Consider the following 27,500-nt stretch of genomic DNA (forward strand, 5'->3'; position numbering starts at 1 on the left):
ACACACACCTGAACAGCGTATATTGCCGAGAACACATACACCCACCCACCCACAAACACACCCGAGATCCAAATACAGCATACACACACACGCACGGACAAACTTCAAGCTGTATAACATATATGTCAGGATCATTACTACTCATTTACATTCCTTTCGGGACAAGTTTGTCTGCCTTATTCAAAATCAATGATCGCCATACAAGTTCCTAATGAAATTGGAGCTACAGAGAGAGAAAAAAAGTAATGAGAAACTTGCTCGACTCGAAGAAAAGAAATCAATTTTGAAATTGAAGCGGCTTTTATTGCGCACTGAAGAAAATTCAAGGCCCACTAACGTCGATCATAAAAACATTTGACTGGATGAAACACAAGTCGCGAAAGGCGAAAATACAACATTTAGTCAAGCTGTGGAACTCACAGAATGAAACTGAACGCAATGCCATTTTTCAGCAAGACCGTATACTCGTAGCATCGTCAGTCCACCGCTCGTGGCAAAGACAGTGAAATTGACAAGAAGAGCGGGGTAGTAGTTGCGCTGAGAAGGATAGCACGCTTTTCTGTACCTCTCTTCGTTTTAACTTTCTGAGCGAGTTTTTAATCCAAACATCTTATCTATATGTTTTTGGAATCAGGAACCGAAAAGGAATAAGATGAAAGTGTTTTTAAATTGATTTCGAAAATTTAATTTTGATCATAATTTTTAATTTTCAGAGCTTGTTTTTAATCCAAATATAACATATTTATATGTTTTTGGAATCAGAAAACGATGAAGAATAAGATGAACGTAAATTTGGATCGTTTTATAATTTTTTTATTTTTTTTTACAATTTTGAGATTGTGACCAAAGTAATTAATTTTTAAGCCACCAAGCTGAAATGCAATACCGAAGTCCAGCCTTCGTCGAAGATTGCTTTGCCAAAATTTCAATCAATTTGATTGAAAAATGAGGGTGTGACAGTGCCGCCTCAACGTTTACAAAAAGCCGGATATGACGTCATCAAAGGAATTTATCGAGAAAAAAAAAGAAACAAGAAGGGCAAAGCCCATACGACTCACATGCTTGACCTTGACCTTTACATGACCTTGACCTAGCAATGACATCATACACTAAGAACTGCTTTACACATTTTTCCTACCAAAACACATGTGACCTTGACCCAAGGTCATCCAAGGTCATGCAACACAAAGCTGTTAATTCAAGACATAGGAAGTACAATGGTGCTTATTGGCTCTTTCTACCATGAGATATGGTCACTTTTAGTGGTTCACTACCTTATTTTGGTCACATTTCATAAGGGTCAAAGTGACCTTGACCTTGATCATATGTGACCAAATGTGTCTCATGATGAAAGCATAACATGTGCCCCACATAATTTTTAAGTTTGAAACAGTTATCTTCCATAGTTCAGGGTCAAGGTCACTTCAAAATATGTATACAATCCAACTTTGAAGAGCTCCTGTGACCTTGACCTTGAAGCAAGGTAAACCAAACTGGTATCAAAAGATGGGGCTTACTTTGCCCTATATATCATATATAGGTGAGGTATTGAATCTCAAAAACTTCAGAGAAAATGGGAAAAATGTGAAAAATAGCTGTTTTTTAGGCAACATTTATGGCCCCTGCGACCTTGACGCAAGGTCAAGATGCTATGTATGTTTTTTGGGGCCTTGTCATCATACACCATCTTGCCAAATTTGGTACTGATAGACTGAATAGTGTCCAAGAAATATCCAACGTTAAAGTTTTCCGGACGGACGTCCGGACGGACGGACGACTCGGGTGAGTACATAGACTCACTTTTGCTTCGCATGTGAGTCAAAAAACGTCCCGGGATATCATTCCCAGGAACTCTCATGTAAAATTTCATAAAGATCGGTCCAGTAGTTTGGTCTGAATCGCTCTACACACACACACGCACAGACACCGACACACAAACATACACCACGACCCTCGTCTCGATTCCCCCTCTATGTTAAAACATTTAGTCAAAACTTGACTAAATGTAAAAATGTGATCCTTGTTTCAGTTGAAAAGCAGCATTCAAACGTTAAGAACAGTGGATACGTGTACTCCACATAAAAAAATGACAACTAAGAGTGTGGTTATGGTAACACACACAAACAGGTCTACAGACACAGAATTTACTGACCGCAAATGTACCATTCTTTGTCGCTTTTGAAAATATCTTCCTACCTACCTTAGTATTATTTGGGAGGGGGGGGGGGGGGGGGGGGGGGGAGGAGGGACAATGACAGGTTACCTTATTGCTTGTTAAAACCATCACCTCTCATAATAATTCTGCGCACACACACACGATAAAGAAAGAGAGCTTCATGTTTGAGCGTTTTCTCTTTTGGTTTGTTTTTAATTGATGATCCCATTGAAAAAAGGCTTAATAATTATTTAACAACATAACGTGTGCACATGACAGTCCAAATAATCATATTGTCTCCACTTCTCATAAGCATGTCCCAAAAAGAAAAGACTGAGTAATTTGACATTTTCCCCAAACTTTCTTGGCAAGGCAAATAAAATGCAACAGACTGAATAATTTCAATCAAGCTAGAAGTCCAAGGGTGGACTTTAATGATTAATAATCAAACACAACAAATTTTCAATTAGCTCAAGGTAAACAGTACCAAATAACTTAAGAGAAACTTGTTTGAACAAACAAGGAATTTAAAGGAACAAATAAAGACTAAGCTGAATAACTGCCTATTCAATTTACGCAGGCAACATCCATGTTTTTAGCCCAACCAGTTCTTGTGATGCAAACTTAGTCTTACTCAGAGTCTCAATTGAGGGAAACCCCGACCGAGTCTCATAGTTAAATTATAAAATTGAAGCTGGCGAATTGTCAGAAAAATCTAAATTCTAATTGTACATGTATACCACCGACTGGGGTAAAATGACTGACCGAATAGTGGAATACTACAATTTACTAAAAAGTAGTTTTGCGGGAGTTACATTCCAGGATTTCTTTTGCGTCTTGTGGTGTCTTTAAGAAAGCAGACCTCCACTTCTGTTTCAATACATAACAAATAAAATAAATGTTACTTTTAATCAACAAAACAACAAATTCACATCTTTATATCCCTATACAAACTTCCCTCTTTCATTATCTTTAACCCTCCCTCTTCCTCTCTCATCTTGTATACATGTATGTATGTAAAGGTCGTACCATCCAAGCCTAGATTCTAGAGAACAATATTCATGAACTAAACATGTCGTATAAGATGTATACTTTCTATCCATATGAATGACCACACACACACACCACACACAAGCATTCGTCTTTGGTCACCACCCACAATATCATTAATAAAAAAAATAATTAAAAAAAAAGAAGAAGAGAAAAGTGGGGGTGACAAGACAATGAATTGAAAACACAGTCTTCAAGGCTCACTCATTCACAGAATCATGCACATGGGAGGCTAAGGGACCGCTGCTAGAGTCAATGCCATTGACGATCGCTTCGTCTTCCGGCATGGTCCCTGTAACATCAACTACACTGTCCTGAGCGTCTCCATCCCCACGCCCACTTTTCTTGCCCCCAGCGGCAAAGTCATAGTTCTCAAACCCGTAGAACTGCTTCCGCTTTCGCTTCCGTGAGCTGGTACGCACATTCAAAAGCGCAGCATCCTGTCTGGGCTGCTGGGCTTGCTGCTTTTTTACCGAGGTGGCTTTCTTAGGGGCAGGGTGAGTTTTCCTGTCAATGTCCACAGCATTTTTGCCGACTAATTTCTCTTCTATTTCTGTGTGTGTTGAGGGGAGGGGGAAGGGAGGGGGCGAGCAGACTGAAATCTGCGGCTCCCATGGAGAGTCCACAGAGCGGTCTGCTGTTGTGGCAGCGTCATCACAAACACTACTGCTGTCCATACTCGAATCATAGCCCGGTACGTCACCGTCTACTCCACTGTTCTCATGGTTAGCTCCCTGCTGGTAATGGGAGTGGGGTAGTGCAGCTTTCCCACACGCAGCCTCCAAGGACTCGGGACACTCTGAAGCCCCCTGAGGTGACAGGGGGTAGACCCCCATGCTGATGGCATTCACAGAATGATCCAAGCGCTCCTGAAGTCCCACAAACTCGTTCCACAGACGCTGCTCATCAGCAGAGATGTTCTCCTTGTTCCTGGGCACGATTGTGCGCTTGGCACTCACCAGCCCCTGCAGGTTTTCTGTGGTGTGATGGTGCTTGAGGAACGCTGCAACGGACAGGTACTGGTCACAGGTGCTGCAGCGCACGCATGGCGACGATGAATGCTTGTACAGGTCCAGGTGAACTTCAGCTACTGGGGAAGTGTCTGGCCGAGGGGAGGCTGCTTCAGCATCTTGGTGAGATATCCTCAGCACTCGCCGCGAAGTGGAGTTAGCCTCCACAGTGTCCAACACTGCCGTGTCGGTGCTGCCTGTTTTCCTGCCAAACAAGTTCTTCTTTCTAGGCTGAGTGCTGTGCCCTGTGGTGGACTGACCAGCACTGACCAAGCTTTTCACGTTGACCTTAATGGGCCCGAAGCTGGACTTTGGAGAGCGGTTTGTCGAGCTCAGAGGCACCACTCCGGAAGAGCCAGGTGAGCGTTTCTTGTTATTCTTGGCACCGTCAGCAGTAATTTCCGGGGAATCACCGTCCACTGAAATCTCAGGCTCGTTGGGCTGTTCGCCTGCTGTCACTCCCAGCAAGATTTTCTTCATCTCCTCGCTGTGCTGTCGACTGTTGCGGGCCCGCTTGGACGGGGACCCTTCACTAATCTCCTTGCTGCTTCGCCGTTTGTTATTCTTTGCTGCCTTGACTGAGAGCCCCTCCTCTCGTGAAGATGAATCGTCAACCAGGACACCCCCCTCCACCACCGGTGAGGATGCATGGTGCGTGGTGTCCTCTCCCTTCAACATCTCCAGGAAGTTGATCTTCTTGTGACGCAGACGTTTGGAGGGAGAGGCTGGCTCCGCAGGGAGGGGAGAGGGTTGCTCTGCACCCTGGGGCGTTACAGCTGCAACCACTGCCTCAGGGCTGGGACTGCACACAACAAAAACCGACCTCCATGAGGACACAGTTTTCCTGCATTGCACAGGCAGTGTGGGTGGCAGACGAAAGCTAATCACACATGCATGCAAGCAATAAAAATGCAAACTGCATTCAACTGCAGTGATTGTTTTCAACTTGTCCCTGTGCATCACAAATCCCTCTCCTCGCAACAACTTTCAGGTCAGTTTAAAACGCACGTTTTGCAATTAAAGTTCTATGCATAGTGGCATCTGCAGACATTACTTAAATTTATTCATGACCTCATTTCCCTCTCTCCGTTTTTGACATCTTTCTTTCTTTATTTGGTGTTTAACGTCGTTTTCAACTGTTCCGTTTTTGACATGTACCTCAACTTAAAACTATGAGTTGTATTTTGAACCCTATAGAATAACATCGAACGCAGAAGAAGAAGAAGAAGAAGCCAAAAGAATAAACAGCTAATTGTAATAGTAACACTCAGGAAAAAGAAAATATCAACTTCCTTCAAAGTCCTTTCTCATGTGCTCTTAGTAAAGCATCAACAGGAAATATATCACACCAACTTATAATTCAGCTACACAGGGTTGAAACTGGAAGCATCTAGCTAACATTTCCTCCTCTTTGAAGTGTGGCATTTTTGTGTTCACTGCACCACCCAGGCAATGCATTAAACCTGCCTTCTCTAAACGCAACACAGCATGGGTGATGGGCTTGCTATGTATGCAGCTTTCTGCACTAAAACTCTGTGTTTGCTGTGCACACACAGGCATGACATGCACTGCAGCACTAACCAGACTGCACACAAATGCAAACTGATGAGTCAGAAAACCTGCCTTTAGTTTAATCCTAAAGTGCGTTACTGACAAGATTCAAAACCGGCGGATGTCTTTTCTTTTTTTTTTAACTGCATACATGTATACTGCGGTTCACAGAATTTGAATTCTTTTTACTGACTATTAATATCACATCAAAACACTGACAAACATGTAAGAAGACTGTGCCAAACTGACAGAGAGAGAGAGAGAGAGAGAGAGAGAGAGAGAGAGAGAGAGAGAGAGAGAGAGAGAGAGAGAGAGAGAGAGAGAGAGAGAGAGAGAGAGAGAGAGAGAGAGAGAGAGAGAGAGAGAGAGAGAGAGAGAGAGAGAGAGAGAGAGAGAGAGAGAAAAATGAAAGTAGAAACAGAAAAAAACCCACCATAATTACAACTTACTTGCGACTGCGAGTGGGTGTATTCCTCCGTCTGAATCCTCCCCGCTTCCTGGGATGGGCGAACCCTGGTGCAGGAGACGAGGTTTGACTACGGGCGACAGGGCTGGCCATAAAGGACTGCAGTTCTGCATAACTGGAGCTTCGTCTCAGCAGCGCCCCCTCCTCCCCACGCAGGTTTCGAGGCTGAGGGTTGGCGTAGTAGGAGATGAGGCGGAACGCTTCGTCCTTGGTGATCACCAGTGTGCTCTTTGAGTTGTGCGCCCGGCCGTACTGCACCAGAAAGTAACGCTGCATCTCCGAGCAGTTTGAGACCTGGATGTGCATCAACTGGCACCGCTTTTTCAAGATGCCTGTATCCTTGGCGGGCAGAATCTGGCGGTGGATATCCACCAGACGCACATAGGGCGAGTTGTTGATGATGATTGCTGGGATGTCGTTCCAGTACAGTGTCACGGTAACGATCCACGGCGTTTCTGCTTCTGATGACAACGGAGCGCTCTGCGTTACCAAGCTAAAGTTGGTGCTAGCTACAGTAGACGGTACAGACACAGGGACAGAGTAGAACTCTGGCTTGATGTCGGGGTTCTTCAAAAACTCCAGGTTCTTTTCCACTGAAGGGCAGCTGGATGGAATACCAGACAGGCTGCTGCTGACGATGGGCTTCATGCTGCTCCCATTTACCTCCTGTTTGATGAAGGGAGCTCCAATCACCTCCTGTTTGATGAAGGGATTTGAGGACTGTTCAGTTACACCCGGTTCACTTTTTATCGGTGCGTCAACAGCCCCTGATACAGTGGGGAGGGAGGAGGCGGTAGACAGAGATAATCCTGGTACTAGGAAATCTTCCTCCACTGTGGTGCCCGCCAGGCTGTCCAGGTAGGGGGGCACCATGGGCATAGACTCAGCGCTAGTCAGAATGCTGTCCAGAGCCTGGCTAGTGGTGGCCACCTCCACATCCCTCAGACAGTCCAGCAGCAAGTCCACCTGTTCTGTGGTCAGGTTGTCCTCGATGCCCCCCAAATCTCCTTCTCCTTCGGGCGACCCGATGGACGAAGTGGCCAGGTTGTCGCTCTCCATGCTCAAAATTGTGTTGACAATGCTGCTGTCCATGATGTCGCCGTTGTCGCTGAGACAGGCGCCGCCAAGGTTTGGGCCGTTGAAAGAACCCCCTCCCCCCTTTAACGCACCTCTGCCGCCTCTTTTGATGGCCTCACAGTCAGCATCTGTCAAGTGAGGTACCACAATGTCACCGGGTTTGGAAGGAGGCAGAATGATCCTATCTCCATGGGACATCTTCTCATCTGGCTTTCGACGGCGGTTTCGTGATGTCTTGCTGTAGTAGTACACATACTGGTCCTGGTACTTCCCTGTGATTTTCATCTTGGTGCCAGTCTCTGAATCGTACTCTTCCACCTGCTTCTCCAGTCGCTTCCTGGGTCTACCCACTGGGTTGGGTTTGGAGGTGAGCGACTCAGCAAGGAGAGACTTACTTGCAAGCGATCGTGCAACCCCGTTACCGCCACCACCTCCAGCCAGATTGAATCGATTGTCCTGCTTCAACAACTCCATTTTCAGGTACTTGCCCCTCTTCTCATCCTCAATGTCAAACCTGTCTTTCTTCCTCGCGTTCCTTCGTTTACCACCTTTGACAGGAGCGATGGGCTTGCCCAGTTTCTCTGACACCTCCTTGCAAAAGTAATCATGATCATGGAAAACGGGATGATTCCACACCTGGCTTGATGTGGAAACGAAAGTCTCGGAATCATGGCTGCTGCTGAGAAATTTGTCTTCAGTGGTAGAAGAGTCCAGGTCATCTGGCGCCTCTGAACCAGCGTCTGAACGATCCCACTCCATTCCCGGGGACTGCAGCAGCGGGAATGGGGATCCAGGAGACACTAACGCCGGTGAAGAATCGGATGACTTCATCAAAGCTTCTGCTGTTGGTATTCCAATCTTTAGCTTCTTCCCGTCACCTTCTAGATCCAAGTGGGAATTGCTGAAGGAGCCAAAAGTTCCAATGCGAAACTTGCCACACTTTGGCACCCCTGCTGTACTGTCCAGCATGCTGGCTGTCAGGCGACTGCTCTCTGTGCTCAAGGCGTAACTGTCCATGCCCTCTGCTGTTGCCAGCTTTTGCTGAGGGGCAGTTCTGGCCGCAGCCTGACCCCCTGTCAAGATGGAATAAAAATGTCCCCCTGCTGCGCTCGAGTGTTCCGACATGGAGGAATCATTAGAGATGGAGTCCACAGACAAAGTTGGTGACAGCAGCGATGTTTTGTCAGTCTGATTGGTTGCAGGAGGTACTCCATACTGCAGGTACTCACTGTCAACAGACAAGCTGCGCGGTCGTCGCTCAATGTCATCTGCGGAAACGTTTTCATCTGCTGACTCAAACGCATCACCACTGTCGTCGGTATTTTCAGCACTCTGTCCTAGGGCCAGTTTGTCGGAACTGCTGAAGTAGCAATGGTCCATAAACACAGTATCTGAGGCGTCTGCTTCAGGCGTTTGAGGAGGGCGAGGTGGAGACAACATGGCGTGTAAACTACTTGTGGATGTGTCGATATCATTGTTCCCTGAGCTGCCAAAATATTGGTCCAAATTGTCTCTGGAGGGATCTTTCTCCCTGCCAGCAGCTGTAGTCAAAGAGGAAGGATGGGATAGAGAAGAAGAAGATGGAGAAAGCAGAGAGGATGAAGAAGGGAGGAGAGGGCGGAGGGGGACGGCCTGAACAGCACGGTTTTCATCACAGTTATCACATCCATTAGTCTCTGCTGCTACAGTCTCTCTGAGTGTGGATGAGGAGTCAGTCACCACCCCTCCCTCATCAAGAGTCAATGCGTCTGTTGATGGAGAGATGGGTAATGTTGTGTCAGTCGATGAAGGATCAGAAGAAGCGTGTAACTCCGCCACTTCCCTGTCAACAGAAGACAAGCAAGAAAGCACTGGTTGCTCTCCCTCACTGTCATGACTGATCACTTGCCCTGACTGTTCTGCCTCCAGTGACTGTTCTGCAGATGTAGATGAGGGGTGCAGCGGTCTGTCACAAATCGGTTGCTCCACAGTGCTAACCAGCGTAGAAGACTGTGAGTCACAAGTGTTTGTGTCTTGGGGAACATTTGAGTCACAATCGTCTGTTGGGACAACCGAGCTACATGCATCCTCTGCTATCTGAGAATCACATGCTGCTGCTGAAACTTCAGAGACACATGGGTTTGTTGCCACTTTTGACTCTGGTAACCCGTTGTCTCCATGTTTTTGAACAATGCCATCAGGTGGACTTTCAACCACTGCGTTGTCTGATGACATGTCTTTAACACTACTTATCTCAGAATCACACCCAGCTTCTCTCAGTCTGGAATCACCGCAAACGTTCTCTTGTGCTGTGTCTCCATCATGCGCTGCACTATTTGTAAAATCACTGTCCACTGTGACACTGTTGGCTGTGCTTTTGAACTCAGTGCCATGACCCCCATTGCAGAGGTGGGCTCCAGCCTGCAGCACTGGCATTGTGTCCTCTGTTGAGGAGGTAGGCTGGAACGTGTCTGGGACAGAGTTGTTATTGCAACACAATTCCAACTCCTCTTTCGTCCTCACTGCCTCTGTTAGAACGACAGAGTGTGCCGACCCTTCCGGGTTGCCGTTTGAGACCTTCTTGGACACACACTTTCCATCCTTCACAAAGATGGACTTCAGCACAGGCTTGTTTGTGTTGCCGGTGCCCTTTTTGGTTTTGCCGATTTTCACAGAACCCATTCCGTTGCAGCTCTCGTTTAGAACTACTGCCGCAGAGTCAGCAGAAGACACAACATCCTTTTCCCCATCTGGCTCGTCGTCATCATCCTCATCACTGTCGACGTTATCGTCGTGATTGAGTTGAAGATGCGAGGGCGTGGCCGCACTGGTGTCTGGCTGTGACGGATTATTGTCGCGTAGAGCGGTAGAGGCCAGCAGGTCCAGAGAGGAGAAATCCATCGCCGCCCAGCAGGCCTGCCAAGGTACACATTAGGAGTCTGCTGCAGGCCAGTGTCCGTTCATCAAAAGGCAAACTGAAACAGAGAAGGAAATTTTAGAAAAGAGTGCAGCATAGATCATTTGATTTGAATAACTTTTAGTTTTAGCACAAGAAACAAAAAAAGTTTCTGATTCCCTAATGTCCAGACCCTTGAATTTTTTTTGTCTTCATAAGTCGCATTAAGCAAAATCAAGACACTTAGTCAATCTGTAAAACTCACAGAATAATACTGAACGCAATGCATTTCACGAAAAAAGAAGATAAGCTGTGTCCTAGACTGAAAGTGCAGACATTCTTCTGCAAAACGTAGCAGCCAGCATTCACTTGCAGGATGTTGCTACAAATTCATACCTATAGGACAAATGCCCTAGCTCTTCAGCATCAATAGGACATTTGACCGCTTTCAGAAATTTTAATAGGACGTCAGAATTTTTTCATTTTCAAGAATGACGCTCGCCGTGTTCCACACTGTTTTTAACCCTAATGTAGCACAGGATGCCGTTGAATAGCCAAACGTGTTCAGCTTTTGTTGAACTTTGGCAGGCTTTATTTTTACTTTTCGGTGGCATAACTCAGTGCGCTTCGTACGTTATATGTCAAAGCAGCACCGCCCTGATATGGCCCTTCGTGGTCGGCTGGGCGTTAAGCAAACAAACAAACAAAAGTGCACTTCGTCAAAACGTATCAAACTGAAAGCAAAAGCAGACGCAAGACTTAGTCAGTTGGAGTTGTCTCCCATATTCCTAACTTTAATGTGATGCAGACGGGTGTCACCCAAACGCAATATCCGCACTGCATAACTTCAGTGCACCTGTACGTGAGAGTGCTCGGTCGCTTTTTCAAAATGTGTATCTTGAAAGGAACACTATCGTATATCGCGCTGTCCGAAGGAACTGAGTTATTATCGGACAATGCCAGCGCTCAGTTGAAAACGATAGGACATCTAACCCTTGCGGCTATGTGAATCGGACATTTGATCCTCTTAATCGGTCTATGTCCGATGCCTAACGACATCCCTGCACTTGAAGTGACAAGCGGGTATAGCACAGTAGCGTACAGCGCTTTGTAGAGAAGCGGGCTTTTCTCTATTCTTTTTAACTTTCTGAGCTTGTATTTAAATTTAAAATTTAATCCAAACATTACATATCTACGTTTTTGGAATTTGGCCTAAAAATAAAAAAGGTGTGGTTACGGAAACCCGACCTACCCTATTTTTAGGGGCCGACCCAAAAACTTTTTATTACATTTGTAAAAAAAAAAAAAAAAAAATGAAAACAAGAAACTGAGTGCAGAAAACGCAATGAAGGCGAAAGCTCTCGAGGTCGCCATGCAGACGACAGACGATGCAAGGGAAATAACTCCTTCTACTAAAAAGGCCCAACAGACGCTTGCCATGACAAAAATGGCGGCATCTTCTTCGGTTGCGAGTACTACACGCTTGGTTGCTCTGCTATAATAGAAAAAAAAAGTTTAAAAAAAAAAAGTGATTGCCTACCTTCCTACCCTATTTTTTTGGGCAATGTTACCTTAACCACACCTATTTTTTTTTTTTTTGGCCTGAGGACTGGGTGGCCGAGCGGTAACGCACTTGCGCTCGGAAGCGAGTTCGACCCTGGGTCAGGGCGTTAGCAATTTTCTCTCCCCTTTCCTAACCTAGGTGGTGGGTTCAAGTGCTAGTCTTTCGGATGAGACGAAAAACCGAGGTCCCTTCGTGTACACTACATTGGGGTGTGCACGTTAAAGATCCCACGATTGACAAAAGGGTCTTTCCTGGCAAAATTGTATAGGCGTAGATAAAAATGTCCACCAAAATACCCGTGTGACTTGGAATACATGTAATAGGCCGTGAAAAGTAGGATATGTGCCGAAATGGCTGCGATCTGCTGGCCGATGTGAATGCGTGATGTAAATTGTGTAAAAAAATTCCATCTCACACGGCATAAATAAATCCCTGCGCCTTGAAGTTGAATATGTGCGCGATATAAATTGCATAAAAATAAAAATAAAAAATAAATCCCTGCGCTTAGAACTGTACCCACGGAATACGCGCGATATAAGCCGCATATTGATTGATTGATTAATAAAGAATAAATATTAAAACATTTTTGGTTCGATGGATAAATTGTTTAGTTTTAATGAACATTTTGAGATTTTTAAATTAATGACCAACTCAGTTATTAATTATGAAGCTTCCACGCTTTAATGCAACCCCATAGTCCAGGCTTCGTCGACGATTGCTTGCCCAAAATTTCAATCAATTTGATCATAACATGAGGATGTGACAGTGCGGCCTCAACTTTCACTAAAAGCCGGATATGACATCACCAAAGATATTTATTAGAAAAAAACCGTCTCATGAAGATCAGTCCAGTAGCTTTCTTGGAATCGCTCCGCACACACACATACAATGATACATACACCACCACCTTCGCCTCGATTCCCAGTCAACGTTAAAACATTTAGTCAAAACTTGACAAAATGCCAAACAATCAGACAAAACTCAAATCTGCAGACTTTACAAGGAAGGTTACTCTTGTTTGACATCCACGGGACAGCTCCCACAATTTCTGGCTAATAAAAAGCAACATGTAAGCGCATTTGCTTGCGAACAAAAACCACCTTCAATCAATAAATCCCCCCCAAAAAGAAAAATATGGACCCACTGGTGACCCATACCATTTATTCAATTATTGGCTTGCCACCAGAAACAAACCTTTTTTTCTTGCCTTACAGAGAGAAGGCACTTAATCTTAACTGCTTTCTGTAAATGATAAATCTGTGACCAACTTTTCGGAGATCTATTTAATTTTGACATGACACTTGACAGACAGACACATGAACACGTTTTCAAAATAGGAAAGAGTGTTTCAACTTCAACTCAATGTGTGACCGTTTCACTGTGTATGTTACTGTTAGCAGGAACGGAAGAATAAGACCACCTCAACTAAAATTCAAGTAAGGAATAGTGGAAAGTACAAAACGCATGTAAGCAGGGTGGGTGTCTAGAAGCACCCCCCTCCCTAACTGCATGACCAGACAAAATGTCCACCTCGAGAACAACCAAGGTCAAAAAGCCAAAAAGCAGTTCCATCCAAAGATAAATACCTGATTGCACGTAACTGAGTAAAGCAGCCATTGCAGTCTTCAGAATTCTTTCTTTAATTGGTGTTTAACGTCGTTTTCAACCACGCAACGGGGAAAGAGGATAGATCATAGAGTCACTTGTCAATTGTTTCTTGTTCACAAAAGCACTAATAAAAAATTTGCTCCAGGGGCTTGCAACGTAGTACAATATATTACCTTACTGGGAGAATGCAAGTTTCCAGTACAAAGGACTTAACATTTCTTACATACTGCTTGACTAAAATCTTTACAAACATTGACTATATTCTATACAAGAAACACTTAAAAAGGGTAAAAGGAGAAACAGAATCCGTTAGTCGCCTCTTATGACATACTGGGGAGCATCGGGTAAATTCTTCCCCCTAACCCGCGGGGGGAAGTCTTCAGAATTTGACAAGAAACGTCAGCATTCACTGATACAGGCTTTTGCTGAGGACAGCAAAACAAATAAACTCTTGAAATTGAAGGAACCCATGCTGTAGATCTATACATGCATCATGTGCTTACAAGTTACATTTTTTGACACCACTGCTCCTTCAGAGGACAAAATCCTCTCAAAGGCTATGGCAACTTAGCACAGTGCACCCTACTTATCAGGCTTATGTGGAAAGAACCTTTCACTGTTTCAGTATCTAAAAATGAACACATTTTAGATAGCTTATTTCCCAATCATGAGTTAAATAACAGCCAACTGAACAACCCTCACCCTGGCTTTCCCTGTATACATACATGACTAGAGGAATACCCGGGGTGAATCGCGAGACAGACAGCGTGGCGGTTCACCACAATCACCTTTGAAGGCGAAGTCCTCTCAAACGGGATGGAGAATTTTAGAGCTTATTTCTAAGCCCTATATTATCTGTTATGGCTTCTCAAATGCCAGAACATACAGACAGACAAAAGCCGCCAGACCCCATCACAAACAGAACTCTACAATCCACAGGTGTTGCCTCCACACACACACACACACAGAAGCCGTATATAGCTATCTATATATATATAAATATATAGAGATAGATCTATGACTTTGGATTTTTCGATAAATAGATTCGACCTTTGCACTTTTACAGTGAGGACAACTTACGGGTACATGCAAGGAAACCCACAACTTCTAAGGCGAACAACTCTGCAGAGTCTGCTGTGAAGGGCGACGGTAGTCTCCCTGTCACACTCGACCCCCTTTGAATGAACTTTGTCCCCAAAGTTCCGAACCATGGACCCGCCAAGCTTAGGTCATTCCACCTGGGAGGGAACAGCACGAAAATGATTCAGTGGCCTGAACATTTCATGTCGAGTCCCATCGCTGTCGACAACGCCAAATGTAACCGAGTGCCGAAACACCACAATCACCTTTGAAGGCGAAGTCCACTCAAACGGGATTGAGAATAACTGTTATGGCTTGTCAAAGGAAGGCCTGAACATACAGACACACCAAAGCCGCAGGACCACATCACAAACAGAACTCTACAATCCACAGGTGTTGCCCACACACACACACACACAGAGAAGCCGTATGTATATATCTATAAAATATATAGAGATAGATGACAGTGTATTTTTCGCGTGGCTAAAAATTGATTCGACCTTTTCACTTTTACAGTAAGGACAACTTACGGGTGCAAGGAAAGCGTTCTGGACAGTGCAGTGACATTCTAAAAATAGTAACGTAGTAACGGGAATATGGATTGACGCCACACGAAGGAAGGGAGATAAACGCTGAAAACACTGGAGAAGATAAGGAAGAGTTACTGGGAATGGATCCAGAGAAAAACCAAAATCTGTTCAGCGCTGCGCGCTGAGAGCACGTGTTGAAATATCTCATCGACCAGGTTGTGTCCGGGGTGTACCTGAATATGGCCACCAAATTTGAAAGAGATCCATCGAGAAATTTGGCCGTGCATCGCGGACACACACACACACACAGACACAAGTCGTATATATATATATATATATGGTCACGGCTCAGAAATGGCGTCGAACTCCACCCTTACCCCATTCAAACGCCCCACACGCTCAGTTGTGGTTTATTCTACCTTTGAAAGTACTGGCACGGGGTGCAGATATGAATAAAGTTACTATTCTGGTAGAAACCGAAAGGTTTGGTGACTTTGTTTTCGAGCAAGGCGCAATAGTAGAGTGAATTTACGTCGATTTTCGGGCCGGAAGTTGGGACACTTTTTTTACTTGGTGTCGAAACGTCGTATTTGCGCGTCCTACACACACTGCTTGGATAAGAACTTGATGAAGATGGAAAGAGAAGGTGTTAGTTATTGTTTACATACTGCACGATAACCAGTACCTCACCCCAACAGTCGGCTGAGATCAAGTTTAGATCCAACGGTGAGTGTGTTACTTTTCGTGTTAGGAGTCACGTAGGCAGTTTTGGCTTTTGCCGCGCTTTTGATAATGATGACAGACGTTGAACTAAGCGATAAACTTGGACAAGAAAGAACAATCTACTACCAAAAAAAAACAAGAAGAGCAAACGCTCGATCGAGTCACTTTCGCAGTTCTGAATATTATATGAGGCATCAGATGGACAGGAAGAAATTGCTATTCACAACACAATGAGTCACGTTCACATAAAATTTGAGCCCGGTCACTTTTATAGTTTCCGAGAAAAGCCCAACGTTAAGTTGTGTGTTGCCGAACAGAAAAGGCTAGTTATCTCCCTTGTTTTTCTGATAACGTTCGTAAAAGGCTACAGATGTAAATACTTTGATGTAAAGAATAATCCTACAAAGTTTCAATCACATCCGATGAACTTTGTCAAAGATATAAAATGTCTAATTTTTCCTTTGACGCTGACCTGTGACCTTGAAAAAGGTCAAAGGTCAACGAAACCATCGTTAAAGTGTAGAGGTCATTGGAGGTCACGACTAAACAAAATATGAGCCCGATCGCTTTGATAGTTTCCGAGAAAAGTCCAACGTTAAGGTGGTGTCTACGGACGGCCGGCCGGACGGCCGGCCGGACGGACAGACTAACACTGACCGATTACATAGTCACTTTTTCTCAAGTGACTCAAAAATTATGCACAAACACAGAAGACAAAGCAATGAAAATAAGTCTTAAGTTCGTTGTTGTGTACTATCGTGTTACCGCAAAAAGTAACAACGTAAATCAAAGTTATTTATCGACATGTTCCTGACTTCCAACGGTGGAAACAACTGTTCTATCGTCTGCCACAAAGTTGCATTCACTGTCTCGAACTGAGAACTCAGTGTGGCATGGAGGACATGGACGATAACGGCCAAGGCAAGAACCACTGGTTTTCCGTTGTCTGTAACACACTCACTTGCAGTTTGAAACACTGTTATTTTCACTAAATAACAACTTACTTCCTTTTTTTTTCATCTGAAAGTTAGAAGTGTTATTGTGATTTGTTTTGATAAAATTTGCATTTTTTAGGACAAAGATTTTTCTTTATTTTGATTTTTAAAGACATCTGTTTGAGACAATTCAACCAATTTCCCAAGTTATTCAGCTTTCATGTCATTGCATGTGTTTTTTCTGGCCTTTTCTACAGTCTTTCCATACAGTTCACCTTGTGCTTTGTTTTCATGCCATTTTAATGAAATAAATGACAGGAAAAAGAAATATATGGTTTTTTACGTTGTGTGTGTTACTCACAGTCACACCACTCGCACATCGTGAGAGGTAACACACTCCAATAGTTTGTACAGTTATCTTGAAAATTATTTAAATCTTGCTGGAACAAAGTAAGGAATGAATCAAGTAAACAGAAAATTATGTCTGCGTTTATTGTTTTGAATTAGAGGGTTTTTTTTAGGAACAGTGTTGAGTGTGTTACTCACACCACTCGCACATCGTGAGAGGTAACACACTCCAATAGTTTGTACAGTTATCTTGAAAATTATTTAAATCTTGCTGGAACAAAGTAAGGAATGAATCAAGTAAACAGAAAATGATGTCTGTGTTTATTGTTTTGAATTAGAGGTTTTGTTTTAGGAACAGTGTTGAGTGTGTTACTCACACCACTCGCACATCGTGAGAGGTAACACACTCCAATAGTTTGTACAGTTATCTTGAAAATTATTTAAATCTTGCCGGAACAAAGTAAGGAATGAATCAAGTAAACAGAAAATGATGTCTGTGTTTATTGTTTTGAATTAGAGTTTTCTTTTTTTAGGAACAGTGTTGAGTGTGTTACTCACACCACTCGCACATCGTGAGAGGTAACACACTCCAATAGTTTGTACAGTTATCTTGAAAATTATTTAAATCTTGCTGGAACAAAGTAAGGAATGAATCAAGTAAACAGAAAATGATGTCTGCGTTTATTGTTTTGAATTAGAGGTTGTTTTTTTTAGGAACAGTGTTGAGTGTGTTACTCACACCACTCGCACATCGTGAGAGGTAACACACTCCAATAGTTTGTACCTGTAGTTATCTTGTTCTGATTTGATTTTTTTTTTTGCAGACTGTCCGTATGAAGTGTGTGGAACTAAGAATAGATTGACTGCTGAAACAGTAATCTTTTCAGTTCTTTGAGAACTTGTTTGATCGTTGTTTTGTTTATTGGTGTTCATGTAACACACACACTTTCCTAGGGTACCTAGATATATGCAGATTATTGCTGTCGGAGAATGTGTCAACAATAGTTTCAATAGTTGTGTAGCAACCATGGACTGTCATTCTTACAATTAATTTCACAATTAACTGAATGCACTGAATAGGAACAACGTTTTGTTCATGTTATGACAGTGTTTTGTAACACACTCATTGGCGAATAAACAACATTTTTCTTGATAACTTCAAAATCCGCCTTCAACCTAAGATTTTTTTGTTGGGTTTATCAAGTTTTTTTGTACAGTGTATTGTTTTCATTACCAAGTGGATGGATATATGCTTTATACCTTAAAAAATAATGTGAAGTAAGACTTTTTTGGTGAAATGTAACACACTCAGTGTTAAAAATGAGAAAATCTTCTCTATATTGTGAATTGGAGCATGATAGAAGTCATAAGACATCATTGATAGGTTGTTATGGTTTTGCTCTTTCATTTTTCATTCTTTTGCATGCATTTTTCATGTGAATATCTTGACAGTGTCCTAAAGTTTGATTTTTTTGGTGAAATGTAACACACTCATTGGAAACTTTTAGGAATGACTTGACAGATAACTGATAATGGGAATAACGGGTCCGGTATCATTGCTGCATTTCAACTCTTTACTATTATGTACTTGTTTCTCTTCCCATTACATGTATTTCTAAGGTTTTGTGTGTAAAATAAATAGGAATTTCGCAGTTTTGAATGTCTGTGTTGTGAGACACAGAAAGTTGATTTTTGTTTGAATACATTTTGACATCTTGTTCTGATTTGATTTTTTTTGCAGACTGTCCGTATGAAGTGTGTGGAACTAAGAATAGATTGACTGCTGAAACAGTAATCTTTTCAGTTCTTTGAGTACTTGTTTGATCGTTGTTTTGTTTATTGGTGTTTATGTAACACACACACTTTCCTAGGGTACCTAGATATGCAGATTATTGCTGTCGGAATGTGTTAACAATAGTTTCAATAGTTGTGTAGCAACCATGGTGTCATTCTTACAATTAATTTCACAATTAACTGAATGCACTGAATATGAACAACGTTTTGTTCATGTTATGACAGTGTTTTGTAACACACTCATTGGCGAATAAACAGTATTTTTCTTGATAACTTCAAAATCCGCCTTCAACCTGAAGATTTTTTGTTGGGTTTATCAAGTTTTTTTGTACAGTGTATTGTTTTCATTACCAAGTGGATGGATATATGCTTTATACCTTACAAAATAATGTGAAGTAAGACTTTTTTGGTGAAATGTAACACACTCAGTGTCAAAAGTGAGAAAATCTTCTCTGTATTGTGAATTGGAGCATGGTAGAAGTCATAAGACATCATTGTTAGGTTGTTATGGTTTTGCTCTTTCATTTTTCATTCTTTTGCATGCATTTTTCATGTGAATATCTTGACAGTGTCCTAAAGTTTGATTTTTTTGGTGAAATGTAACACACTCATTGGAAACTTTTAGGAATGACTTGACAGATAACTGATAATGGGAATAACTGGTCCGGTATCATTGCTGCATTTCAACTCTTTACTATTATGTACTTGTTTCTCTTCCCATTACATGTATTTCTAAGGTTTTGTGTGTAAAATAAATAGGAATTTCGCAGTTTTGAATGTCTGTGTTGTGAGACACAGAAAGTTGATTTTTGTTTGAATACATTTTGACATCTTGTTCTGATTTGATTTTTTTTGCAGACTGTCCGTATGAAGTGTGTGGAACCAAGAATAGATTGACTGCTGAAACAGTAATCTTTTCAGTTCTTTGAGTACTTGTTTGATCGTTGTTTTGTTTATTGGTGTTCATGTAACACACACACATTCCTAGGGTACCTAGATATGCAGATTATTGCTGTCGGGGAATGCCTTTTTTTTCACAAATGAAGATCAAGGTAGATACTAAATAATGCAGTTAACTTTTATTGTGTAATAGGTTTACTGTTAATTGTATATTAGAAAACAATGTGTGACACGGTGTTATGTAACACACTCCAGTTAAAATTTAAAATGCAATTCATTCCGCAGTAATTGATGAAAATACATTGTTACTGCCCAGACACAACTAAACACATAAACAGTTTTGCTGGACCCCAAAATGGAAAGTAATCCAAGAGTTTGTATTTGTGACTCAAGTGTCCCACAAATTCGACACCTTTTCTGAGCCATGACCATATAATATAGATAGAAGCTACAGTACATGTATACCCAAATGACTCAGAATAAGCACCAGGGAGAGCCTGGCTTTAATCCATACGAACAGGATTAGCCTATAAATATTCCTCACAAGGACCTTTAAAACAACTACATAAACACTGTTGTCTACACTCTCAATAATAACAAAGGCCACAGGGAGAGTGATAAATTACAGTGATGGAAAGGAGAACCCGTGGAGAGAGAGAAACTGAGCAGACATACACTGATAGTACAATAAAAGTTCAAACATCTACACATAGGGGATTAAAGTGGAGGGAGAGGCCTGGGGGAAGAACAGAACGGAAAGGGGGGGACAGTACACAGTGAGAGAAGGAAGGAAGTACAGAGAATGATATATACCAATTGATTCGCACCTGAACTAAACATAAAATTTTTTTTAAAAAATACGATTAATACGAAAACTGTGAGACTGAAATCTATCACAGTGTGAGTTTGAGATGGGACACAGTTCCTCCAATATATATATGACTGAATTCTTTAATCAGACACATGAGTCAAAGCTGCCGTTCGAGTCAAGAAAAACTGCAAGGAAAGACGGGCTCTCATCCATCACACTGCCACTGTCAATCAACAGTGGTTCCTGCAACCTAAAAGATCCAGATCCAGAATCAGTCAGCCGCTCACTACTGACATTGGGGTCATCACCCCTAAACTGCCTTGGGCTGTTTACCTTCTGGGTTAGGACACTTTACCTTCTGGGTTAGGACACCACCAGCCTGACCTAATGGGACATGAGTCAACGAGATGCAGCTTTTTATTCCTACAGTTTGGATCCATTTCATGGCTCAGGATACAACATTTTGTGGTATGGTCTGAAACTAACAGTCATGCTGTCAGTACATCTACTTAGCTTCACCTAGATGTGACCAAACCTCACCTCAGAGACCACTAGGTCCAGTAAGTCTTTGTCTCAATATGACATAATTAAACATCCATGAACTAAGCATCCTTGTTTGTGTGTTTTTAACTTTTAACCCCATTTGATTAGTTAGCAAAACATCCTAGTGATTATAATTATATAATGTCTTGCAAAGCTCTCTCTATGCAATTTTTGTGACCAAAGTCATACAACCGCCTCCCCTGCCCCACAAAATACGCTCACCTTTGAGTTGGACATTAGAATGAGAAACAAATCTCTTTAACACCACATATATTCCTAACGTCCTTGATACATGTACACATGAACAAAGTTTATTCCTAACTCGATCAATGAGCCATTTGCTAACAAAGTTCCCAGGGATAAAAGGTCAATAATATTTACATACATACGCCTGTTATGTGTTTACACTAGAACACTCATGTTGGTAAACGTTTATCTAAAAATAAAATAAATCTGTTGCGTATAACTATAACTGTACAAGAAGTGCTTTCCATAGTCAGGTTTTAGCTGTTTAAACATTATGCACTGCTTTTAAACAGAAAAGACACTAAAGTCTATGTGTTTTCGAGATTTTAATTAAAATTTGTTACTGTCCTGGTCAAAAAGCATGTTTGCTGATGCAACCCACATAATTCCTTCTACAAGCTGTCTACCATCATTTATCATGTCCTTGAAAGATATTTGACGCAACCGCATCTAGTACTTATGATTTAATTTAAAAAAATGTCACCAGATGTTGTAGTCTTAGTTTTAAATAAACTGTACTCGAGGAAGTATCGAAGCATCTCAGCTCTTTGTTGCTAGAATTCATGATGTAACTGTAAGAAAAGGCAGGCGTGCTTGCTGTGGAGTTGAAAGAGAAGAAGAAAAAAAAACACAAAGAGGAAGACAGCACATGGAGATCTCTGACACATGATTATTTTCCCAAATTTACTGCAATCCGATTTGAAAACAAATGCTTGAAGCACAATTCACAGTGGGAATGGAATGGAAGGGTGTCTAAATAACAATCCATCTCTCAGTGTCACTGCAGACCTCAGAATACTCAATGCACAATTCTTACCCTACCAGCATAACCAGTAATTTGAGACCTTATATCTGGGGGAAAAGACACAAGCAAGGGAGAGTAGCTCGCATGTAAACTGGAAAAATCTTTACATGACAAAATTTTCCAGTGAAAAAGTGTTCCACACATCTTGGTCAAACATATGCACAGCACTGTTCTCAGCACATAACTACAAGACATACATTTCACTGTCAGTCAAAGACCCCGAAAGAACACCCCAGTCAATGCTCAAATGCTGACAAGACACACATGATCGAATGTATAACGCAGAAGAAGAAGATTATCAGATCACTTTGAAAGGATGACAAACCTGAGGGATGTACCATCCCCTCAAAAACAGAATTACCATCAGAGCGATCGTCACTCAACAGTAACACTGAAAAGTTAGTAGTAGAACAGACACACAGAAAAACTAAAACCAAAAATATACTGCTAACAACCTTCGGTTGGAGAAAACCTAACCACTCCCCACCTTTCCCTTCTAATTCTAACTGTCCCTAGTTTAGCAATGTTGTAAATCAAGATGAACGAAAGGGTTTCTATTCTCACGTGCGTTCTGCTTATGTCACACTCTCACTCCCTCACTGTCACTAATGAATGACCAGACCTGTCCTTACTCAGTTACTGCTAAGATCCACACACACACACAAAGCAAATTCACTATTTGCACTGCCATTTTCCCAGAAACCTTGGTAGATATTAGTCTGCAGTAGCGTGGAGGCAGTGCATATTCACCGACAGACAAAATGTACAAAAGCAATGTAACAGGTGCAAGCATGAAGGATTGAAAATACAAAGGACGGTATTTTCCTCAGTATAGTCCGTTTCTAAAATCGACAACATAGGCCATTTGCAACGAACAGCAATGCCTCTCAAGCGTTTGGCTTTAATTTCTAACGATAAAAAAAAGCCCACACAAAAATCAGAGCAATGGCCGTTTTGGCGTAAACAAGTACAGCCCTAGTCTGACAGAAAACGTTGTATGAAAGAGTATCCATCAAAGCCGAGAGTTGCACAACAGGAAAAAGCTGTGAGCGGCTGGAGAGCGCTCACATTCTGAAACAGGCTATAGCTCGCAGCGGAAGGTGAAGGTGGCAATCGAAACAGCGGGCAGGGTCGGTGGGGAGGGGAGAACGGGCCATGTGTGTGGAAGGGGGTGGTGGCGTGAATAGCACACAAGGAGGACGAAGAGGTTCACACAAAGAAGAAAGTTGGGCCATAACAATGAAAGATAAACACATTAAACAATGATTTTATTTTCATGGCGACGTGCGGAACTCCATGTGCCAGAATCAAACCAACAGGATGTAGCCCATGCATCATAATATGGCATAATACCAACGAGAAAGCTTCCCACTCCCAGCCACGTGCATGTGACAGAAATGAGAACAGTGCATATTTTTTTCAACATACTCTTATATATATATCCACAGATCCACTGAAATAATATACATCCACTGAATACATCGTAATGATCACATCTCCGCTTTATCATCACGGAAAAGAAATTGCCGACGGCAGTTGACACACACCAATACTCCTCTGCAAAGGTATCCAACCGTGAAAAAGGCCACTGGACGAAAACCTGTTTGGAAGAAGCGTGGTATCCTCTAAACACAAACAAAAGCATGTGGTCTATATTTTGCCGCCATTTCCTTTGATCACTGCCGACAGAACAATCGCAATGGAAAGACGTAACACTACACAATCATCAACAAAACACAGTAGGTATCCAATTGGCTGATACTCACTCAAACAGAATTTTGATAACTGTTCAAGGTACAAGATTTCTGTTCAGGATATTCAAATGAGGTAGAAAGTTCCTCGTGCTTTAGAGCAGTTTCATCCTTCTCGTGGTCTGGCTGAAGGTGGAATGCGCTGTACAACCGATCACGAGACACACAGTGACGCCAAAAATAACTCCGAAGCAGACGGACAACGCGAGCGCCCTCTGCCGACATGCGGTGTACGCGTTCAAACTATTGCCCGCCCTGAATTGTGTCGAAACGAGCCTTCTCATTATCTGTCAACTGTGACGGGCGGCTTTGAAGAAAACATTTACAAGCAACGCAAAACGTTCCTTGTGTCGTCATTTGCGATGTCTGTTGAAACAATGGACTTCTCTTGTTTTTTTGAAGAGTTAACACTTACAACCAATAAATCGTATGTGTGTCTGCAGCAGCTGCTATTGATGAATGTTTCAGCAAAAATATTATTGTTTGAGAAAATACGATAGAAAAAGATGTGAAATGAAGTCAAAACCTATTGAGAGAGAGAGAGAGACTGAGAGGGAGAGAGAGAGAGAGAGAGAAGACAATGACAATGACAATGACAATGACAATGACAAATCTTTATTTTTCGAGGGTGACAAGAATAAGCATAGATATGCTTTTTTGCATCTGGCCCTCGCCCTAAAGAGGGACTAAACTATTTTACTATAACTATGACTAGGGAAAAAAAGGTTACATAAAAACATTAATGGTAGAACATATAAGTTTATGTACATGAAGCGCATTATGTAGAAGCATTGTAGATCATAAGGTAGTGTTCAAAATTGGGTGTAAAGCAATGAAAATAAACGGAAAGTAACCCAACAATACATTAGCTCAGCAAAACAATGTATTACAGAGCCAAATCTTCGTGATTTTGTCACAATAAACCATAATTCCAATAATGAACAACTGTATACAAAGAAAACATACCAATCAAGTTTATTTGTTCATAGAGTTCATTAAATGGAAAGAATATTTGGTTCTAAAAGAATCTGTGTTGGTGGATTGCCGCAGGGCGTCCGGAAGAGCGTTCCAGAGGCTGCTTCCTGAATAAACAAGACTTGATTTAAATAGGTCTATCCTAGGAAGAGGAGTGTTTAGTTTTATAAAGTGGTGCGAATTCTTCAAAGAGAACTTTGAGCAAATGGTTTCGGGTGCATTTTCTGTCATAATTTTATGCATCATTATTCCTTTGTTGTAATTCATTCTTGACTTCAGAGGTAGGACCCCTATGTTGATGTAGTCTGAGTCGGTGAGAGTAGTCTGTTTGAGTAATACTACTTTTAGCGCTCTTTTGTGTAATCTGCTGAGTAGCTTTAGGGAATTATCACTTGCAGAGTCCCATAGAGTGGATGCGTAATCAATAAGAGACTGAATATGAGCAGTGAAAAATAACTTCCTGGTTTGACAATTAAGGAAGTGTTTAATTCTAGATAAGAGGTACACTTTCTTTGACACTAATTTACTAAGTTGTTCAATGTGAGTTGACCAAGACAGGTTGTTATCGATGTGGACACCTAGAACTTTGTGATGGTCGACTTTTTCCACTATATTGCCGTCAATCATTAAATCGGGACCAGTTGAGGTAAAATTCTGTCGTTTTTGTCTAGTTGTAATTATCATATATTTGGTTTTCTTTGGGTTAAGAGACATGTGATTTAGGTCTGTCCATTCTGTCAGCTGGTTTAGACTTCCTTGGAGGGATTCTGATAAGCGAGTTAAATTTTTGTTACTGGAGTGAATTGTGGTATCATCTGCAAAAAGTTCACATAAATGTTGAATATAAAGGGGGAGGTCATTAACATATATTGAGAAGAGCAGAGGTCCTAATACCGATCCTTGTGGTACACCGTAATCTACAGCTTGCATGCTCGATGCTCTAGTGTTTGTAAGAACTGTCTGTTGTCTGTCAGAGAGGAATGAACTAACAAGATTGATAGTATCATATCCGACGCCATACAAACCGAATTTTCTAAGCAATAATGTGTGATCAATTACGTCAAAGGCTTTTGCAAAGTCTACGAAAATGGCACCACAGAATTCATTATCGTTTATTTTGTCCAACCACTGATCAACAAGAGAGATTAAGGCAGTGTGGCAGGAATGCTTAGCTCTAAATCCTGATTGTTTAGGATGGAATAAGTTGTTTTGGTTGAAATGTGTTAGGATGTGTTTGTTGATATGCTTTTCCAGTGGTTTTGATAACACAGACAAAATGGAAATTGGCCTATAATTTGAGGGGTCTCTTTTGTCACCTGATTTAAACAGAGGAATGACTTTAGCCTGTTTCAGGGCGACTGGAAAATATTTTTTGTCTAAACAGAGATTGTAAATGTAGGTAAGTGTTTCAGAAATTACGGGGGCTGACAATTTAAGAATCCTACCATCAAGCCCATCGAGCCCCCGGGTGCCTGTTTGCTTGAGGTGTGTAAGTGCGTGAAAAACTTCAGGTACTGTAAGAAGGGGAATTTTTGCTTGACATGAAATTTGTTTTGATTTGCAAAATTCTTCTAAAACTTTCAAATCATTTAATTTGGACTTGTCATTTTTAATCACATTTTCAGCAATTTTGGAAAAATGTGTGTTTAAAGCATCGGGAGATATGTCCTTGATACAACTCGGATGACTGGCAGCCTTTTTATTCGTAAGTTCATTTATTGCCTTCCATATATTCTTTGAGTTTTGCTTTGAACTTGATGCTAGGTCACGAAAATATTTTATCTTTTTTGTTCGTTTAAGTGAATTTACCTTATTTCTCTGTTCTCTGTATTCCTCTTCCTTGCCAACCGACTTTAAAAAATCGCGATGGTCAATGGCATGTTGTAAATCATTATCAAACCATTTAGGTTTTACAATGTGCCTAACTCTCTTTATTCTCCACGGAGCATGTTTATCGTATATGTCATTGAAGGCACTAAGCCAATGTGTTAGGGCTTCGTCCGGATCCGTAAAATTGTAAGTATCAGATAGTGGGGAATTCCAAAGTTCATGTAGAAAGGTGTCTTCGTTAAATTGAGAAAAAGAGCGGTATTTTATTGTCTTGTGACCAACTTTAGGAATTTTGACACCCTTTCTTGACCATGTTAAACAGACAGGAAAATGATCGCTGCAACCATTGGCTGGAACACAACATTCGACAATATTATGGTGATCAGTAACATAGATATGATCTATCAGAGTACTGCTGGATGATGTGACTCTAGTGGGAGTGTTGACTATTTGTTTAAGATTATAGAGGTTAATCATATCAACCCACTGCTTGTTTTGTTTAAGCAAATCAACATTAAAGTCTCCCAACAGAATTGTTTCCTTTGACTCGAGCAGAACTGCATCTAACATCTGTGTAAAGTTATCTGACCAGTTTGCTCGCTCTGCGGGATTTCTATAACAAAATCCTATGAGGAGTGGAGGTGCTCCTCTCAACTTAACTTCAATCCACACAGATTCCACGAAGTTCTCAAGGTGTATTATTCGTGTATAACTAATTGATTCACTTATGTACAAAAGTATACCAGTTTCTCTACTTTGCTGAGGGTCTCTGCGTAACGTACTGTAACCTGGAATAACAACGTCAGAATCCGAAATCTGAGGTGTTAATCTTGATTCTGTGATCCCAAAAATGTGAAAACTTGTTCCAGTATT

The 27,500-nt window shown here is 41.7% G+C and overlaps 1 protein-coding gene across 1 annotated transcript; it reads right to left on the reverse strand.

The window, feature by feature from the left end:
• Window positions 1–2,339: 2,339 nt before the first annotated feature.
• LOC138982949 (uncharacterized) lies at window positions 2,340–23,992 on the reverse strand. Its single transcript, XM_070356344.1, has 3 exons — window positions 23,838–23,992; window positions 6,216–10,263; window positions 2,340–5,017 (listed from the first exon to the last, which is right to left on the reverse strand). Exons 2-3 carry the CDS (start codon window positions 10,187–10,189, stop codon window positions 3,406–3,408), a joined length of 5,586 nt encoding a protein of 1,861 aa, XP_070212445.1. The 5' UTR covers window positions 10,190–10,263; window positions 23,838–23,992; the 3' UTR covers window positions 2,340–3,405.
• Between the last annotated feature and the right edge of the window lie 3,508 nt (window positions 23,993–27,500).

This window comes from Littorina saxatilis, linkage group LG12 (genome assembly GCF_037325665.1).
Source record: "Littorina saxatilis isolate snail1 linkage group LG12, US_GU_Lsax_2.0, whole genome shotgun sequence".
Lineage (NCBI taxonomy): Eukaryota > Metazoa > Mollusca > Gastropoda > Littorinimorpha > Littorinidae > Littorina > Littorina saxatilis.